The sequence below is a fragment of the Geotrypetes seraphini genome, chromosome 6, assembly GCF_902459505.1.
Source record: "Geotrypetes seraphini chromosome 6, aGeoSer1.1, whole genome shotgun sequence".
Lineage (NCBI taxonomy): Eukaryota > Metazoa > Chordata > Amphibia > Gymnophiona > Dermophiidae > Geotrypetes > Geotrypetes seraphini.
In genome coordinates this window covers 42225994-42247145 of record NC_047089.1, presented here as the reverse complement: position 1 = coordinate 42247145, position 21152 = coordinate 42225994, and the positions used below count along the sequence as shown (strand labels likewise).

The 21152-nt window shown below is 42.9% G+C and overlaps 1 protein-coding gene across 3 annotated transcripts in view; it reads left to right on the top strand.

Annotated features, from left to right (window-relative positions):
* The window catches only part of IFT88 (intraflagellar transport 88), a 219164-nt gene that overhangs the window by 93335 nt on the left and 104677 nt on the right, over positions 1–21152 (top strand). For all 3 annotated transcript variants that reach the window (XM_033949812.1, XM_033949811.1, XM_033949814.1), the window contains 3 exons: positions 7738–7808; positions 12074–12160; positions 14068–14167. In XM_033949812.1, the coding sequence (XP_033805703.1) occupies positions 7738–7808; positions 12074–12160; positions 14068–14167 (258 nt within the window). The remainder of the gene's footprint in view (positions 1–7737; positions 7809–12073; positions 12161–14067; positions 14168–21152) is intronic.

Below are 21152 nucleotides of genomic sequence, written 5' to 3'. Positions count from 1 at the left end.
CTTCGGCAGTCTCTACTTTGGTGGATGACCTCTTCGAATCTATCCAGAGGTTTGCTGTTTCACACTCCTCCCCACCAGAAGGTTCTCACAACCGATTCCTCGACCTATGCCTGGGGAGCACATCTGGATGGTCTTCGCACTCAGGGATTCTGGACCAGTGCGGACCGACTCCATCAAATCAATCTTCTGGAGCTCAGAGCCATCTTCTATGCTCTTCAACATCTGCTTCACGACATGGTGGTCCTCATTCGAACAGACAACTAGGTCGCCATGTATTATGTCAACAAGCAGGGGGGCACAGGGTCGGACCCTTCTGCCAGGAAGCTCTCAGAGTCTGGGATTGGGCGGTCCGCCACAACGCCTTCCTCAAAGCTGTCTACATTCAGGGGAAGGACAATGTTTTAGCAGACAACTTGAGTCGTCTCTTCCAGCCTCACGAATGGACTCTCCATTCCAACCCCCTTCATCAGATCTTTGCGAAATGGGGGACGCCTCAGATTTGCGGCTCCCCACAACTTCAAACTGCCTCAGTTTTGCTCCAGGATCTACACTCCTCATCGTCTAGAGGCAGATGCCTTTCTGCTGGATTGGGGGAATCGCTTTCTGTATGCGTTTCCTCCCTTCCCTCTCATTCAAAAGACTCTGGTCAAGCTGAAGTCCGACCATGCCACCATGATTCTGATCGCTCCTCGGTGGCCCAGACAACCTTGGTTCTCCCTTCTACTTCAACTCTGCAGCAGGGAGCCGGTGCTTCTTCCAGTGTTTCCTTCACTACTTACTCAACATCAAGGTTCACTGCTTCATCCCAACCTGCAGTCTCTCCACCTGACAGCTTGGTTCCTCTCAACGTAACCCCTCACCAGTTTTCCCAGGCGGTGAGGGATGTCTTGGAGGCTTCCAGGAAGCCTGCTACTCGTCAATGCTACTCCCAGAAGTGGACTAGATTTTCTTCTTGGTGTGTTTCCAATTCTAAGGAGCCTCAGCGAGCCTCTCTATCCTCTGTATTGGACTATCTTCTACACCTGTCTCAGTCTGGTCTCAAGTCGACATCTATACGAGTCCACCTGAGTGCTATTGCGGCTTTTCATCAGCCTCTACAAGGGAAACCTCTCTCCTCTCATCCTGTGGTTTCCAGATTTATGAAAGGACTTTTTCATGTCAATCCTCCTCTCAAACCGCCTCCAGTGGTTTGGGATCTCAATGTTGTCCTTTCTCAGCTTATGAAACCTCCTTTTGAGCCTCTGAGAAAGGCTCCACTAAAGTTTCTCACTTGGAAGGTGGTTTTTCTGGTTGCCCTCACATCTGCTCGCAGAGTCAGTGAGCTTCAGGCCTTGGTGGCGGACCCACCTTTCACAGTATTCCATCATGACAAGGTGGTCCTCCGCACTCATCCAAAATTCCTACCTAAAGTGGTCTCTGAATTTCATCTCAACCAATCTATTGTACTTCCAGTGTTTTTTCCGAAGCCTCATTCTCATCCTGGAGAATCAGCTCTTCATACTCTGGACTGTAAACTTGCTTTGGCTTTCTACCTGGATCGCACCAAACCGCACAGAACTGCTCCTCAACTTTTCGTCTCCTTTGATCCAAACAAGTTGGGACGACCTGTATCGAAATGCACCATCTCCAACTGGATGGCGGCTTGTATCTCTTTCTGCTATGCCCAGGCTGGATTACCCCTTTCCTGTAAGGTCACAGCCCATAAGGTCAGAGCAATGGCAGCCTCTGTAGCCTTCCTCAGATCGACACCGATTGAGGAGATTTGTAAGGCTGCCACTTGGTCCTCGGTTCATACATTCACCTCTCATTATTGTCTGGATACTTTCTCCAGACGGGATGGACAGTTTGGCCAGACAGTGTTACAAAATTTATTCTCCTAAGTTGCCAACTCTCCCTCCATCCCATTGAGGTTAGCTTGGAGGTCACCCACTAGTGAGAATACCTGCCTGCTTGTCCTGGGATAAAGCAATGTTACTTACCATAACAGTTGTTATCCAGGGACAGCAGGCAGCTATTCTCACGTCCCACCCACCTCCCCTGGGTTGGCTTCTCTGCTAGCTACCTGAACTGAGGAGACACGCCCGGACCATCGGGCGGGAAGGCACTGGCGCATGCGCGGTGCGAGCATCTCGAAACTTCTGAGTTTCTTTAAGCAAGACATGCTTGCGAGACGTCCGTATCGGGGCTCTGTCGGATGACATCACCCACTAGTGAGAATAGCTGCCTGCTGTCCCTGAATAACAACTGTTACGGTAAGTAACATTGCTTTCTTGTTCCTTGATCCTTTTATTTGGGCCGAGGTTAATTTCCTAAAGGCAGTAGGGATTATTGCACAACAATACAAATATTAGTTATGGCTTTGAAAAAAGAATTGAGGGTAAATCAAAATGTAAAGGCAAAATATATTTAACAGCTTTAATAGAAGTAACTGTGAGTAATTGAACATAATCACTTTTCAACATAGTCCCCATGCAAGATGATACATTTGTTGTGTCATTTAACTAGCTTCTGCATTCCTACAGAGAAGAAGTTTTTCGGCTTCTCCCGATGCCCCATGAGCACTGCTTCCTTTACTTCATCATGCTTTGTCTTTGCTCTCCGCAGTGATGCAGCCTTGTCTCATTGCTGGTGACAATTTTCTCCAGAATACTTGAATCTTCATCATCTGAGGAACTGGGTTGCAACCTGCACATACTGTTGCTTGTGCAGATAGTAAGATGTTTGGGAACCCATCGTGCGCAGACTTTCCTGTATCCCAAGTCATCATGCATTACGACAATTGCAGATCTATAGCTGATATCTAAATTTGAAGCCAATTGTGACACTGTTATCTGTCTTCTCTAATCAAGGCATCCAACCTGTCAGTGTTCTCTTTTGTTCTCAATTTTGATGGGCAACCAGAACAACCTTCATCAGTTACACCTGTTCTTCCCACTTAAAATCTTTTTACCCACTCATAAACCTTTCATTGATTCATGGTGCTATGTCCATACTGAGTCAATATCCGACAGTGAATTTCAACAGGTTTCACTCCCTCTGCCCAAAGAAAGCGCACTACTACACGTTGTTCTTTGATGGTGCCATCTTGCAATGGAGCATCCATATTTCTGACCTCGTGGCTGCCACATGACTAAAGGCCAAGCAGTGCACTGTGCATGGATGAACTATCCAACAGGCAATGTACGAGTACATATGTTGCATTTAACTGTTCCGGTTATCACATAATTTAACAATTGCCTTTAATTTTTGATTCACCCTCGTATTTTTCGACAGTGATAGTTTTGTTACAAATGTATAATACTTAGATCAGAAAGTTGTAACAGAGCTACTTTTACATGTCTCTGTCTTCCTGTCCCTCTGATTCTTTTGTGTGTGTGTGAGTTAGTTATATGTTCATCTTTTTTTATATCATGTTTATTGATTACAAATCATACAGCCATAACAAATGGTTAACAATTACAACTCTGCTGATCCGATACATAGAAAGTGTAACATTGCAGTAGCAGAATTCAGCACAAGTAATTGCTACAAACCCCTATTCTTCCCTGCTTTTACCCTAACACATTCACACTCCCAGGTGTTACCATATTTAGTCTGAAGAGAGAAATAGTACATTGATAATTAACCAGAGATATATTTCTGAAATAGATGTTTTGACAGCCTTTTTATAAAGATCAAAACTATGTAGAGATCTAATAAAACCCAGTAAATAAATTTCACACAGGAGCACTGACCAAAAGCTGGCTGCTGCAAAATGAAGTTTGAAATAATTTTTTATATTTTATGCTTTTGGGGCTGGGGAAAGATAATAGATTAAAGTGTCGAACAAGATGAATTCTTGTAAGTACAGGTCTACAAATCTACCCAGCAATATATGATGAGATTAGGTCATGCAGTATCTTGAAAATCAGATACACCAAATTAAGTATAACATGAGTTTCAACTGGGAGCCAATGTAATGCCACATAAGAGTAATCCCCAGTGTTCCTACAGTTGAGTAAAAGATGGAAAGGATCTTCCCCCTACTTGATAAAAATCCCCTAGTGCAGGGGTGCCCACACTTTTTGGGCTTGCGAGCTACTTTTTAAATGACCAAGTCACAATGATCTACCAACAATAAAATTTTAAAAAAACACAACGCACACTGTACGCATAGAAAATGTTAATCATCATTCCTATTCCAGGGTTTTCAAAGAAGTCAAAGCAGATGACTGTATGCACTATCACTTCAGTAACAACCATACAAAAATAGACAAATATACTCCCTCCCTTTTTACTAAACCAGGTTAGCAGTTTTTAGTGCAGGGAGCTGCGCTGAATGCCCAGCGCTGCTCTCGACACTCCTAGGCTCCCTGCGCTAAAAACCTCTATTGCGGTTTAGTAAAAGGGGACCTTAGTGTAAAATATAGACAGCAGATATAAATTCAGACACATTTTGATCACAAAATTTAAAATAAAATCATTTTCCCTACCTTGTCTGGTGATTTCATGAGTCTCTGGTTGCACTTTCTTCTTCTGACTGTGCATACAATCTTTCTTCCCTTCTTTTAGCCTGTATGCTTCTTCTCCTCCAGACCTCATTTCTTCCCCCAACTTTTCCTTCCTCTTCCCTGCCCTTTCTTTCTCTCTGCCTCCCTTTCATTTTTTTCTGTTTCTCTTCTTTCCTTCTGTCTCCCTGCCTGCCCTTTTTCTTTCTTTCTCCCTGCCCTCCCCCAAGCCACTGCCACTGCCATTGCCATCGGGGACCAGGACCCAAACGCCACCAATAACAGGCCCCAAGCTCTCCCTGCTTCGGCCAACCAGCATTCCTCTCCCTGACGTCAATTCTGCCATCGGGAAGAGGAAGGCTGATCAGCCCAAGATCGCGATCGACCTATTAGGGGAAATGCTGCCGGGTCCTGCCTTCGCGGAAACAGAAAGTAGGCAGGACCCGGCAGGAAGAAGAACAAATGCTTGTCTCCCGCATTAGCCCGTAGCGAACGCTTGCTTCAGGGCTCTCAACATGTGCGCGCCGGCTTCCCTTCTCCCCTCCCCCCCCCGGACATAACTTCCGGTTTCGGAGGGAAGAGAAGAGAAGCCGGCACGCACATGTTGAGAGCCCTGAAGCAAGCGTTCGCTACGGGCTAATGCGGGAGACAAGCATTTGTTCTTCTTCCTGCCGGGTCCTGCCTACTTTCTGTTTCCGCGAAGGCAGGACCCGGTTTTTTGTTCAGCAGCGGCAGATGACAGCTGGGCGGATCGCCCAGCTAAAAGGCCCTAGGGAGAAAGAAAACTGGAGAGGAAGGCTGATCGGCCCGTAGATCAGGACGGCAACACGAGTCTATCACAGAGCCCGGGATAGGCTCCGCGATCGACTCGCGTTGCCTTCCTGAGCTACTGGTCGATCGCGATCGACGCGTTGGGCACCCCTGCCCTAGTGTATAACCTCCTGACTTCCCAATGAGTAAAGCAAGTATTTCCCATGCCTGGTAGGAAATTGGGGTTATCTGTAATAATAATAAAAGGTGATACCTATGGTTTTCCTTATCAGTGTACCACCATCACCAAACCTTTCTCAGGGGAACTAAGAATTTGATAGTTCTAAGGCTGACTCTCCAGTGGTTTGCCTCTTACCAAGTATAAAAGCTACAACACTCTCCCTCCCTGCTCCCATCCTTAAGAACAGCTCTCACTCTCCTCCTCCCCAGGTCCAACTGTCTCCCTCCCTGCCTCCAACCTCAGATCTAACTCTCTCTTTCCTTCCCTCTCTCTCTATCCCCAGGTCCATCTCTCCCTTTTCCTTCCTCTTGCCCTGTCATCGAACTTTAAATTCCTTCCCACCCATCCACCTCACCTCCCCTGCTCTTCTACCTCCCCCCATCCCACAGGCCCACATGGTCTGGTATCACCCTCTCGACCCAACACTTCTGCTTTTCTACTTCCCCTCTGGTCCGCAGGCCCAAATGGTCTATCATCACTTCCCCCACCAACTTAAGGCAGCTGCTTTCCACTGCCTGCCAGCCCACCTTTAAATTTAGTCTTCAGCACTGCAGGTCTGTACCAGGCCTTTCCCTCTGATCTAACCCATCCCTCCCCTTTTGAAACAAGAAGCCACTTCAGAAGGTGTAGGCTGGGTCAGGTCAGAGGGAAAGACTCAATCCATAATGCAGGCAGCCGTTCCGTATGGCTGCCACTGGCCTTCAGGACTGAAGACTGAATGTAATGATGGTTAGCAGGAGTAGTTGTATTTGGTCAGGGGGATGATGCCAGACCGGGCAGACAGGTTCGTTCCAAGGCCGTGAGGTTGAGGTGTGCACGGAGACATAATTTAGTCCCCATCCCCTCTTGTCCCTGCAGTAATACAGGTTTTTTCTCCTCATTTCTGTGGGTTTCTCATTTTCCCTACCTCCGTGCATACCTCTAGTATGAAAGTGTTCATCATTATGTAAGCAAAGAGGCATTCTTCAGATCCTCTCACTATGAGATCTAATTAATAGTAGTACTAGTGACACTACTATGTGGTCCAACAACAAAGGCACATAGATATCAGTACTGTGAATTTTAGTGAACAGTGTGTCTGAGACAAGAATGTAGTTGAGTCCAGAGTAAACGTTATGGAGGTTCAAGTAATTAATTTTGCTGTAAACCGTGTCGAGCTCTGTTGGTATAGAGAGGATATGATCTATAAACTTAAGTTTTAGTTTAGTTTAGTTCTCCTGGAAGTAGGACCCCTGTTAAAAAAAATTAATCCCTCTCCCCTCTGCTCCTTTTGCAGAGGTTTTTGGAGATTTACTGTCACCCAAGAGTTAAACAATTGTATTAAAGTCCCTCCTATGATCAGTTGGTATTCTACAAAGGAGGACAAATGTGACAGGAGGGCAGAAACGAATGAATGGTTGTACACAGGAGCAAACACGTTTCCCAATATCAACTGATGTGTTCAGAGCTCTCTTGCTAAGAAATTAATTTCCACTTGCCTTAACTGATTAGCAAACTTCCATATCCTGCTACTCCTGGCTTGGCAAGTCTGTGTACAGCTCTGTTTCCATGGGCTGGTTTATTAGGCTGGCTGGATCTGTGACCTCTTCTCCAGCTCATAGCTATCAGCTGCTTAATGCCAGTTTAGACCCTCAGCCCTGAGAGCTCCCTGCGCTGCTGCTGTCATACATTCCTCCTCTCTAACAGTTCTGCCTTAGCATTTAAAAAGTTACTACCATACCCCAAACCTTCAGGTGCAGGCCTTACTCTGGGTCACTTCCCTGGTGACTGAAGGAATAGCTTATGTAACCTGTGTTCTGTGCTAAAGGCAAGCCTGCACTCTGTCTCCCTCTAGAGGTTTTGGAAGGAACAACCTCAGATCCTGAAATGTGCATTTAAACTGAGGTGCATAGTTCATGTTAGACTCAAATGACTCTCGTGTTACTGGGACACAGCTAGCAGGCATAGGCAGCATATCATAATGTGTACCATTGCTTTGTCAAGTGAAATAGCTGCATTGTGCCCTTATAGGTGTACACTGCCTTGAGAGAATTCCTTCAAAAAGGTGGTAAATAAATTCCAAAACACAAACAAGGCAGAGCTCATAACCTACAGCTGGGTGATAGCAGGTTCTGGACTGATCTGGTGAAACTAAAGGATAGAAAATTAGCATTTAAGATCTAATTTCTCCTTTAAATGGCTAGATTTTTGTTTGTTTTTTTAATGCTTTTAGAAATACAGGATTCCTTTTGTATTTTTCATGATATACTTTAATTTCAGGATGACCCTCATACTAACCTAGTGATTGAAGCTATTAAAAATGATAATCTAAGACAAATGGAACGTGACAGGTAAATCTCCTCTTTTAATTAGGATAATTATTGCATTTAAATTCCTTGTGTTATTAAAATAGTGATCTTACTGCCTTCTATAACTGTTATTTCTTTTTATATTCATCTTATACTGCTTTTGGAGTCAAGTCTTTTTACTAATGATATAACTACTGAGAAACGTGTTGAGAATATGACAAAGGTATCACAACTTTAACAATGCAATAATGTTATTTAAACCATTAATTACCATTCAGTTTTCATATCTACCAAACGTTATCTAAAACCCATAATTTCACCCTAATCTTATCTCCTAAAGACCTCCACTTCCCTTTGGTAACTCTTTACCCATATATATTACTCTAAAAATTCTGTGTCATCGCTTATTCTATTCCTTCAAATTTTGAATGTAATTTTGTTTTAGTTTGGATGTAATCTGCCTTGAACCGCAAGGTAATGGCGGAATAGAAATCACTAATGTAATGTAATGTAATAGTTTGTCTTCATACTTGGCCCATAAATCAAAAAACAGAATCAAAGAAAACTTGTACTGCCTTTTTATGTTTTCATATTTATTACATATCATCTCTTCTCTATTTATTTATTTATTTTGCCATGTTATCTTCTATACCACCATTCCATATTTCAGTCACAGTGACGTACATAAATTTTAAAATAGTGCGTAAGATCACAGATCCAATGAGCATTGGTCCCCTTAATTTATTTGGAACTGATCATTAAAACACCCTTAGAATTCCATATTACCTATAATATTTCAGCTTTAAAAAAATCTCTATCAAACTTCATTACATCAATCTTATTGTGAGTTACCAAGTAGTATTCTAAAGGTCTATTGCATTAAATTTTAAAAACTGAAATGCTATAAAAATGTATACAGGCTTTAATTGCTCTCCTTTGCTTTACATATTACTTTGGGAATGAAATGACAATGTTGGGGCTGCATAAGCAAAACACTTCCATTTAAATTTCAGCGGTTCCTTTTATTTTGGCAACTGCAGTAAATGTATTAATTTGTAAACACTTGATTGATTTAATGTGTGTTAAGTTGATTAGCATGCTGAAATATTTTTAATGTATGCTAAACTTTTTTTATTAAAACAAATGTGTAAGGAGGAAATGATGTAACATACCCTGAAGGCAGCCTAACACTAAGGCTATGATCTGACATTAAATGAAAAAGTCAGGTAGTTGAAATATAAGCTGATCTTTCCTGATATTGCTAAAACAAAGGTAGGAATTCTGAAAGATTAAAAGGTAAAAATACCAGGTACAAATAGGTTACTGGAAAGGAGGCATTGTTTGGAGACGAGGTAGCTGTTGGACAAGGTTCAGTGGATGCTACAGCTGGAGATGCTTCCACTGGCAGTGTAGAGAACCATGTGGTGGTGACCCTGAAGGCATTTGGAATGTCCTTCAGAAACTGAACAGCAATGTGTACTAGAAGAAAGAAAACACCAAGGACCATCTAGAGTGGGATGGTCCTTGGTGTTTTCTTCTTCAGAAATTGGACACATCAGTTAAATCAATGCAAGAAGTATCTACATTAGTGAGTACTGTGGATTCTTTGGCTAAAAGTTTGCAAGGGGCAAAAAATAGATTTTAATATACATATATCTCAGGCGAAAGAAGATGTGAAAGCTTTACAAAATTTGACATCTGGTATTGTTAAAGATAAAACATAGAAAACCTGGAACAAGTAGAAAATAATAATCGGAGACTTAATCTTCATCTCTTGAATTTCCCTATTAGCACTTGGAATGTCTCCTCTAGAAGTTTTTAAGAAATACTTAGTACAAATATTGAAATTTATCCCTCAGACTATTCCTCCTTTCTGTTGCAAAGACATAGGATTTTGTACTGTAGTTGTTGTTTCCCCGGTTGCGTTGGAGGAGAAGCTTCTGCCCACAGATGCATGTGACTGCAGGCAGGCTCCTGCGGCTTGAGCAAGTTACTCTGGAAAGTAACTTAAAACGTGCCGCGAAGGTAAGGGGGAGGGAGATTCTTGGACCGCGCAAGGGGTGCTGAAGGGCAGTGAGGTGGCAAGAGGGAAGGGTTGTGGTGGAAAAGAAAGGAACAGATGCTGAAGGGGGGTGGAGAGGAACAAACTCTGAAAGGAAATGGGGAACAGAGAGTGGGGAGAAGACGCTGAAGGGAAAAAATGGGGAAGACAGAGTGGGGAGAAGATGCTGAAGGGAAATGGGGAAGACAGAATGGGGAGAAGACACTGAAGGTAAATGGGGAACAGAGAGTGGGGAGAAGACGCTGGAAGGGAAGAAGACAGAGATACCAGACTATGGGGGGAGCGGAGGGAAGAAGATGGGTGCCAGACCAATTGGGGAGGTGAAGGGAGAAGCACAGTAACAGAGCAAATGAAAGATGCAGAAAGAAGACAGACAGTGGATGGAAGGAATCGAATAAGATTGAATGAGAAGGGGGGTCTTGCCTGGCCCAGGGCCGGCCAAATCCTGGGCCTGCTCTCCTTCCCCTAAGTCCCGGCCCCTCACTCCGCGCCATCTAGCGTATGCACACTCTTGCCGCCACATCCCAACAGATCAGAGAACACGCGGCGAGAGTGTGCATGCGCGCATAGCATTTTATTATTATAGATGTACTAGTGTTGACTCTTTGCATCTTACGTCGTCACATCTGATCATCTAGTTCTGGTGCCTATGTTTTGGTTTTGTCCTGCATGGTAATGAGTTTTTGTTGACATGAAAATGGTCTGATTACTGACGTATTGTGTCAAATGACATATTGTATCAGACGATATGTTGATAACTGCTTGTGTAATTTTGATTTGAATTCTAATAAAAGGCACGGGACTTGCAGAGGTTCTGGGAAACAGACCTGAGGATTCAGTTGCCTTTAAACTGACCAGGTTCTGCCTTCAGAAAGCTTTCATGATTTTTACATTGATCATTGTGTGTGTGTGTGTGTGTGTGTGTGTGTATATGTGTGAAGTACTTTCTCTCTCTTAGCATGCCAGACTGGAAACAAGGATCCTGGGTTGTTTGTTCTACTACTAGGATCACAACACTGACATTAGAGCTATGATGGCATTGTTAGATAAGCCTTCAAGGAAGAAGTTTGCTGTTCATACATTCAGAGCCCACTACTGTTTGGGAAAGGACATAACAGTATGTTTAGTCATCCTCCAAAATCTCTTTAGGGATTAAAATCCAACTCCATTCTCCTTCGGCCCATTTGTCTCTGTTCCAGGCTACCTTCTAAAAGAAATAAAAATAATACAAAAATGGCTATGTGCCACTAAAAATATGTTAGTTTCTGCCTGTCGCAGTGCCTTATTTGTTTTTGCTTTTTTCTATCTTGTCTATATATGGTACCCAAAATACCCTCACTAAATTGCATGCTATTCTGAAAACACGTAACTAAATTGGCTAATGAGCTAATTAACACCAGTAAACATTATGGCATCCTTATATATAGTTTACAAAAGGCTCCATATACCGCAGAGCCTTTTGTAAACCATATATAATAAGCCTGCTGCTGTTTTCTAGAATACATCTGGTTATTCAATGCTGGCTGTTGACATTGAATATGTGGGTCTGTGACGGCACCTGAAAGTTATGTAGGTACAGCTAATATTGAAAGCTGCTGCCACCTCCTTCCCCCAACTGGGCAAAATTAGGATTGCTTTTTTTTTGTAGTCCAACTTAGGTATAAGGGCCCTGGCATTGAATATTATAGGAGCCCACATATATTACATTACATTGTTTTCTTATATCCCACCAATATCTTTCAGTTCTAGGCGGTTTACAACAAGAGTTGGCCTGGGCATTCCCAGGGAGAATACATGGTTAATAGATGTAGTATGCATTGGGATCTGTGGAGGGTCAATCAGGTTTAGTTAGATCATTTGACAAATTTCTTGAATAGAAAAGTCTTAAGTTCTTTCCTGAATGTTTTGTAGTTGGGCGTAATAGTCAGCACATACTTCCTGGCTCTACTTTGACTCTGCCCCACTCCAGTACTGTCCAGAATAAGCTTGGTTAATTAGAAGTACTGCCCAGTTAACTTCCATTAAATATTGATGTCTAGCAAGCTCAGCATGGTTTAAGTGTGCAGGAGTGCCTCCTGCCTGCTTAAACAAAGCTGAATATCCAAACCTCTAGAGAGTTTCTAATATCCTAACTTAGGTGTTCCAATTCTTATTCAGAAGCCCTGTGCAAAGTGGGGCATCACATTTATTAATTGTTAACATTCTTACATATCATTTAATCTACTATGTTGTTTTTTCCCATCAGAAAGGCTTTGGCTGAAAAATACATCATGACAGCAGCTAAGCTGATAGCACCAGCAATTGATACATCTTTTGCTGTAGGATATGACTGGTAAGAGGTTGTATTAAATTTAGCAATATAAACCCCATATTTATTTCTGTCTATAAACATACGAGGGGCCATTAAAAAGTTTTCAGCCCAACCAAAGAAAGAATGATGTACAGCCAAGAAATTTATATGTTATTCCACACTTTTCTCGACACTTTTCATTTCATATCATTGAAACACAAAGTGTCAAGAAAAGTGTGAAATAACTTGTAAGTTTCATGGCTCAACATCATTCTCTTCTTGGTTGGGCTGAGAACTTTTCAGCGACCCCTTGTAATCTCTATTTTACATCAGTTGAGATGATAATATGCAAAAATTAAAAAAAATTGTTGATAAATCTGAATCAAACCATGGGCTGCTATCTTTTGATACCCATTTGTTAATTGCTTTACTATTTGAGAGTGAACTGTGTATATTGAAATCTTATGTATGGACCTTTGTGAATGTTTTTTAGTATGTAAACAAACTGTCCATAAGCCTGGCATACATGTTGGACAAAGACGGTTGTACTGACCCGTTTTGTCAACATAGATATGTTATTAAAAAAGAGTATTGTCTTTCTACGTACAATAAGTCTCAAAATCTCATGGATTTCAAGATATGCTTAATAAAGAAGGCCCTTTCTTAGAGTAGAGCAAAAATGTTAGTGGAAATCTGAAGAAATTTATTAACATGGCTTCCCTTTCTCTGTGTCCTACCTAGTCCCAAAAGTTCCTGCAGACACAACTCTTATGTGCAGCTCAGTGATAGTTAAGAAAATAGAAATATGCAAAGAGTGTGGACCCGATTTTCAGACCATGGGAGGCAGCCCACCTAAGTCTTAGTGTTCCATATCACAAGGTCAAAGAAAAAGGATCAAATTCTGAGAAAACTGGATATGAGAAGAGTCCTCTTATGGTATCTAGAGGTTACTAACGAGGTCCGACTATCTGACCATTTGTGCTCTCCAGTCATGCTAGACACGGTAGATCAGTGTCTTAGGCTACCATTTCAAGATGGATTTGCATGGCCATCTCTTAAGCATATATTGACTATGGCAAACAATTGTTGGTTTTCTTGGAAGTGCATTCGACAAGAAGCCCGGGCAACTTAGGAGATTTCTAGGGCAGCGACTTGGTCCACACTGCATGTGTTGTATAGTGGATGTGGCAGCATAGGAGGACACTGTATTTGGGTCCTCAGTGTTATGAGTGGACGCTGAAGACCCACTCTAGATTTTGGGCACTGCTTTTATACATCCTTACTGTCCAGAATGACATACCTATTGCACTAGAAAAATAGATTAGGTTCTTACCGTGCTGATGATATCTTTTCTAGTAGATAGGTGTACCATGCTGGTACTCTGCCCTGTCTGTTATTTCTCCACCTGCCTACTCTCTCAATTAGACAGTTCAAGTCAAAGCTGAGATTTTGATGTCAGCCCTCAAGGGTATGAAGAATAATGTATATTGCTATAGCACATTGGGGAATGTTTGAACTCCATAAATGTTTCTGGGGTAGGGTAATTCTGAAGTTTGGATTGTTCCATTGCAATGTTTATAATGTTTGTTATACTTTCAGAACAGTACTGTATTTCTGGGAGTCTCCCCATACCCCTCCTTGTTATGTTATCTATATAGGGCTATCGCCTGCTTTGGTACAAACTAAAGGGGTCAGCAAACCCCTCGGTTGAAGGAGGGTTGAAAATCTGCAGTGGATTCCTTCTGCACAGCTTGTAAACATGGTGAGAATACCCTATTGTCTAGAATGACTCACCTATCTACTAGAAATGATGTTAGCATTATAAGAAACTAATCTCTTTTTCTAATGGACACAGTATAGCAAAAGGACCTTTATACCCCTTTACATTAATATGGTTTATGCACAAATGAAATTACTAACACTACTGATCAGTTCTTTTTGTGTTCTAGGTGTGTCGAGGTAGTAAAATCATCTCAGTATGTGGAGCTTGCCAATGATTTGGAAATAAACAAAGCAATCACATACCTGAGACAAAAAGACTTTAACCAGGTAAGGTTTTATTTATAGGTAGTGCTAGTGATAGCAATAAAATGTTTTGTTTTGGGTTTTTTTAAATCAGAACATATTAAGAATTTAAACAAGCATACCATATATTATTTGCAAAAAATAAATAAACAAAAGACCCAGTATGGATAACAAATGAAGTGAAGAAAGCGATAGGAGACAAGAAAAAATCGTTCCAGAAATGGAAAAAGGACCAAACCGGGGAAAACTGGAAGGAACACAGGAAATGCCAAAAAGAATGTCATCGAGTGGTTAGGAGAGTGAAAAGGGAATACGAAGAAAGACTAGCCAGGGAGACCAAAAAATTTCAAATCGTTCTTCAAATATGTTAAAGGGAAGCAACCGGCGAGGGAGGAAGTAGGACCGTTGGATGATGGAGACAGAAAGGGAGTGATAAAGGAGGAAAAAGAGGTAACTGATAGGTTAAACAAGTTCTTCTCGTCAGTCTTCACAAGCGAGGACACATCCAGTGTACCAGAACCCGAAGAGATCTTCAATGGAGACTAGGAAGAAAAACTGTTGACAATAGAGGTGAGCCATGAGGATGTCCTCCAACAGATAGATAGATTGAAAAGTGACAAATCACCAGGCCCGGACAGAATCCACCCAAGGGTACTAAAAGAACTAAGAAATGAAATAGCGGAAATACTCCAATGAGTTTGCAACCTATCCTTGAAAACTGGCAAGGTCCCGGAGGATTGGAAGATAGCAAATGTTACACCTATCTTTAAAAAGGGATCGAGAGGTGACATGGGAAACTACAGGCTGGAAAGTTTGACATTGGTTCCGGGCAAGATGGTAGAAGCACTGATAAAGGACAGCATCTGTGACTAATGAAAGACTAATGAAGGACTAATGAAAGAGAGCCAACATGGCTTCTGCAAAGGAAGATCATGCCTAACAAACTTACTGCACTTCTTTGAGGGGGTAAACAGCCAGATGGACAAAGGGGAACCCATAGACATCATTTATCTCGACTTCCAAAAGGCCTTTGACAAGGTACCCCATGAGCAGCTACTTAGGAAGCTGTGGAACCACGGGGTGGAAGGGGACGTACACAGACGGGTTAAACACTGGTTGGCAGGCAGGAAGCAAAGAGTTGGAGTGAAGGGCCACTACTCAGACTGGAGGAGGGTCACGAGCGGAGTTCCGCAGGGGTCGGTACTCGGACCGCTGCTGTTCAATGTATTTATTAATGATCTAGAAACGGGGACGAAATGTGAAGTTATAAAATTTGCGGATGACACTAAACTCTGTAGCAGGGTTAGAACTGTGGAAGAATGTGAGGACCTACAAAGGGACCTGAACAAACTGGAGGAGTGGGCGAATAAATGGCAGATGAGCTTCGATGTAGGTAAATGCAAGGTCATGCATATAGGGAAAAAGAACCCGATGTTCAGCTACCAAATGGGGGGATTAGTACTAGAGGGAAGTAACCTTGAAAAAGACTTGGGTGTGTTGGTGGACACAACAATGAAGTCAACGGCACAATGCGTAGCAGCCTCAAAGAAGGCAAACAGAATGTTGGGTATTATTAAGAAGGGTATTACAACCAGAATGAAGGAAGTCATCATGGTGCTGTATTGCGCGATGGTGCGACCGCATCTGGAATACTGTGTCCAATATTGGTCGCCATACCTAAAGAAGGACATGGAGATACTTGAGAGGGTTCAGAGAAGAGCGACAAGAATGATAAAAGGTATGGAAAACCTTTCATACGCTAAGAGGCTAGAAAGGCTGGGGCTCTTCACCCTGGAAAAGCGGAGACTCAGAGGAGACATGATAGAGACTTACAAGATCATGAAGGGCATAGAGAAGTTGGAAAGGGACAGATTCTTCAGCCTATTGGGAACTACAAGAACAAGGGGGCACTCAGAGAAATTGAAAGGGGACAGGTTTAGAACCAATGCTAGGAAATTTTTCTTCACTCAGAGGGTGGTGGATACCTGGAATGCGCTTCCGGAGGCTGTGACAGGACAGAGTACATTAAGGGGATTCAAATTGGAATTGGACAAGTTCCTGAAGGATACGGTTCATAAATGGGTATAGATAGAAAAAAAAATGAGGATTGAAAGGTTTTAGTCAAAGGATCACTTACAGGTCATGGACCCGATGAGCTGCCGCGGGAGCGGATTGCTGGGCACGATGGATCCCTGGTCTGACCCAGTGGAGGCAACTTCTTATGTTCTTATGCAGTAAGCAAGAGACATTTGCATTGGGTAAGCACCAGGGGTGTACCTGTGTGCGGGCCTGGCCTGCTCAGTTTGGGCTCAGACTCATCCACCCAGCAGTGGAGGACTTTGTCAAGACTGGCATCATGGGAGCAGGCTGGACGCCTGTTCCCTGCATCTTCCTCCTTTTGCTCTCTGGCTTCAATGGGTCAGTGGCAGTGATTGCTACACACTCCCTGCCACTAACCTGGAAGCCTTTCAGCCATGTCCCACCCCCTGTTTCTGCTTGGGCGGGACATGGCAATGGAGAGGCTTCTGGGTTAGCGACAGGGAGAGTGTAGCAATCGCTGCCGCTGATCCATTGAAATCGGAGATTGAAGAGAGGAAGATACAGGGACCACGGGAGCCCAGTCTGCTTCCCCAGTGCCAGCAAGAGAGAGAATTAGTTATGAGTGTGTTAGGGAGGGAAGGAAGGAAAGATGCTGCACATGGGTTGAGAGAGGCAAGAGGAGGAGGATTGTAGACCATGGGGTGGAAGGGAGAGATACTGCAAAGAGGCGGAGCGGGGAAAGAAAAGGAAAATGTTAAATATGAGATAGAGGATAGGGAGAGATCCTGCATGGAGAGGGGCAAGAGAGAAATGTTTGGGAATAGGGTGGATGGGGTTGTGGGTTCAAATCCCGCACTACTGCTTGTGACCCTGTGCAAGTGACTTAATCCTCCCAGTGCCACAAGTACATTAGATAGAGTATGATCCCACTGCGACAGATAGGGAAAAATGCTTGAGTACCTGAATAATTTGTAATCCACCTGGAATTGTAGGATATGCGGAATATAAATATAGATGGAGAGATGGTGCATAGGGAGAGAGGGAGAAACGTTAGACATTATGGTGGAAGGGAGACATGTTTGTTCCAGGACACAAAGAGGGGGGAGAGAGATAGTGGATAATGGGAGAGAGGCAGAAATGTTGGGCATGGCACAGAAAGGGAGAAAATGCTGTGTGGAGTGAGGTTGAAAAGAGATGTTGGACCTAGGGTGCAAGGAGGGAGAGAGACAGGGATGTTGGACCTAAGGTGCAAGAGATGGAGAGAGAAAGAGAGATATTGGACATAGGGATATATGAGAGGGAGGGAGAGATACACAGCAAGTGGAGAGGGGAGAAAGAGGGAAATGTTGGATCCAGGAGCAGAAGGGAATTATGCTGGACAATTGGAGAGAGGGAGAAATGCTGGACCATGGGGGAGAGGACAAGAGGGAAGAGAGAAGAGAGAAGGGAAAGAGAGGAGTCGTGATACAAAGGCGGGGAGGAGCAAAAGAGGGAGCAGATGCTGGGCTAGAAAGGTAGAGGGAGGAAGATGCTGGGAATGGTGGAACCTATTGGAAAGGCCAGAAGGGGAAAGAGAGTGGTGGCAAGGAAATGAATGAGAGTATAGTGGTTACAGAGGGTAGAAATATAATAGGGAGTAGATGAAAGATGAAAGGGAATGTAGGGTTGAGGAGGGAGTGAGATGGAGAATGGGAGAGGTAGAGGGTAAAAGAAGAAGATGGAAATTTGATAGGTAGCTGAAAAGTAAAAAAGGAGGAGAAGGGTGAGAAAAAGGCAGAAAAAAAACTAAAAATAAATGGTTAATATGCCAGAGGCAGGTGGAGTAAGGGAATAGACAGGAGAGAGGAGAAAAGACAAATGGACAGTAGCCACATGAAGAATTAGCAGACAGACTGAAAAGACCAACATGAAGGCAAAATAAAATGTCCAGACATCAAAGGTGGGAAAAAAGCATTTAATCAGAATGTTTTAAATGGAATGAGTTCTAGAGGATGTGGTAACATAAGAACATTGCTGCGGCGGCCCCAAGGCCAAGACCAGTGCTCCAAATGAGTCCAGTCTCACCAGTTTAGCATGAACTTGTCCAACTTTGTCTTGAAACCCTGGAGGGTGTTTTCCCCTATAACAGACTCCAGAAGAGCGTTCCAGTTTTCTACCACTCTCTGGGTGAAGAAGAATTTCCTTACGTTTGTACGGAATCTATCCCCTTTCAACTTTAGAGAGTGTCCTCTCGTTCTCCCTGCCTTTGAGAGGGTGAACAGTCTGTCTTTCTCTACTAAGTCTATTCCCTTCAGTATTTTGAATGTTTCGATCATGTCCCCTCGCAGTCTCTTTTCAAGGGAGAAGAGGCCCAGTTTCTCTAATCTTTCGCTGTATGGCAACTCCTCCAGCCCCTTAACCATTTTAGTCGCCCTTCTCTGGACCCTTTCGAGTAGTACCATATCCTTCTTCATGTACGGCGACCAGTGCTGGATGCAGTACTCCAGGTGAGGGTGCACCATGGCCGGTACAGCGGCACGATAACCTTCTCGGATCTGTTCGTGATCCCCTTCTTGATCATTCCTAGCATTCTGTTCGCCCTTTTCGCCGCTGTAGCACGTTGTGCAGATGGCTTCATGGACTTGTTGATCAGAACTCCCAAGTCCCTTTCCTGGGAGGTCTCTCCAAGTACCGCCCCGGACATCCTGTATTCATGCATGAGATTTTTGTTCCCAACATGCATCACTTTGCACTTATCCACATTGAACCTCATTTGCCATGTCAGTGCCATTTCTGGAGCTTAATTATGTCCCATTGCATATTTTCGCAATCCCCCTTTGTCTTCACTACTCTGTATAACTTCATATCGTCCGCAAATTTAATCACCTCGCTCATCGTATCAATGTCCAGATCATTTATAAAGATGTTGAAGAGCACAGGTCCAAGCCACTGAGCCCTGCGGCACCCCGCTGGTGACGCTCTTCCAGTCTGAGAATTGTCCATTTACCCCCACTCTCTTTCCTATGCTCCAGCCAGTTTTAACAAGGTTTGGATAAGCTGGACTCAGTTGCCAGTAAAGTTTATGGAGTCAAAAAGAAAGGTCTTTAGTTTCTTCCCCTCTGCGGTATTCTCTACACAGGCAAACTGGGAAATTCCCTCCTCTCTAAAATCACGGGCCTTTGGAACGACCTCACAATCCCGCTGAGGTATCTGGGCTCCCTCCAATTATTCTGTAAACAACTGAAAACCTGACTTTTTTCTAACATATAACATTTCTTCTCCTGTTTATTTTCCCTCTGTTCATATGCTTTTGTAAATCTTTCTCCTCTCTATCCTTATATTTTTAAGCTTTGTAAACCGTGCCGAGCTCCACTTCCGTGGAGATGATGCGGTATATAAACTTAAGGCTTAGTTTAGTTTGTGAAACGTGGTGTAATTAGATTCAGATCTGATGATTCTTGGGAGGTCGTTCCAAGTTTTCACACCAGAAAATGTGAACATTGAATGAAATATGCATTTATATTTTAGGTTTTTTGTTGTGGAGAGGTTCAATTGTGTCCTGTCGAGGTTTCTGCGTGAATCGGACCATGCCGAGGAGAATAGATGAATTAGTGGTGCAGCGGAGTTTCTGTAGAGTGTGTGGCGCATAATGCAAGATGGTTTGAATTTTATTTGAGATGAGACAGGTAAACAGTGAAGTTGTTTGAGGTAGTTAGAGATTGAATCATATTTTTTCAGTTTGAATACGAGTCTTATTGCTGTGTTTTGTATGAGCTGCAGTTTGCGGATAAGGGTGATGTTGATACCCATGTAGATGGAGTTGCAGTAATCTAGTTGGGACAGGATAAGCATCTTCATGAGCAGGGCAAAATCCTGTTGATGGAAGTATGGTCTGATGAGTCTCAGTTGTCTCATAGTAAAGAAGGTTTTCCTCCAGAGGTTGAAGATTTGCGGTTCCATCGATAGCATGGAGTCCAAAATACAGCCCAGAACTTTGGAGGATTTGTCTACTGCAAGAGTGTTATCTGTTTGGAAAGTGATGTTTGTCGGAGCTGTCTGTTGTGGGGTATGAAAGCAAAGAATTTTGGTTTTACATGCATTTAGTTTTAGTTTGTTGCCCAAGTTTGTATTCTATCTATGTTGTTTGAGATTATTTTGGGTTGTATCAGATTGGATGCTAGTTGTTGGGATAAAGAGAAGGATGTCATTTGCATATGATGCAATGCACTCATCATTGAATTTAATATATCCAAGTGAGCTCATAAATAGATTAAGTAATATAGGGGAGAATGGAGAACCCTGGGGTACTCCATAGAAGGCCTTCCAGTTGTTGGAGGAGGTGTCATCTTTCTTGATGAGGTATTCTTATTTTATGAGAAAATCTTTAAACCAATTTAGAGTGGTATCTGTCATTCCTATTTCAGAAAGTTTTGTTAGGAGGAGGTGGTGATCAACTGAGTCGAAGGCAACGGAGATGTCAAACTGGAAAACAACTGCTTGCTGGCCTGTGCTTAGTAACTTGTTTGATTTTAGTGATCAGGGTTAGAAGGAGAAGCTCTGTACTGTGCTGTGTCGGAATCTGAATTGGGAGGGATGTAAGCAGGAGTGTTGCTCAATATATATAGGCCAGAGTGTGTCCATATAAGATTAAAAATAACAAGGTGCAAAGTTTGAATACTGCCCTATCAAATTCCCCTTTAATTGCGCAATATGTCTTCTCTATCTCTTCAGTTCCCAAAGATCTTAGCCTAATGCTTCTCTAGAGCATCCTATAATGCAGTGGTCTCAAACTCAAATCCTTTGTAGGGCAACATTTTGGATTTGTGGGTACTTGGAGGGCCGCAGAAAAAATAGTTAATGTCTTATTAAAGAAATGACAATTTTGCATGAGATAAAACTCTTTATAGTTTATAAATCTTTCCTATAAAGAGTTTTACCTCATGCAATTGTCATTTCTTTAATAAGACATTAACTATTTTTTTCTGCGGCC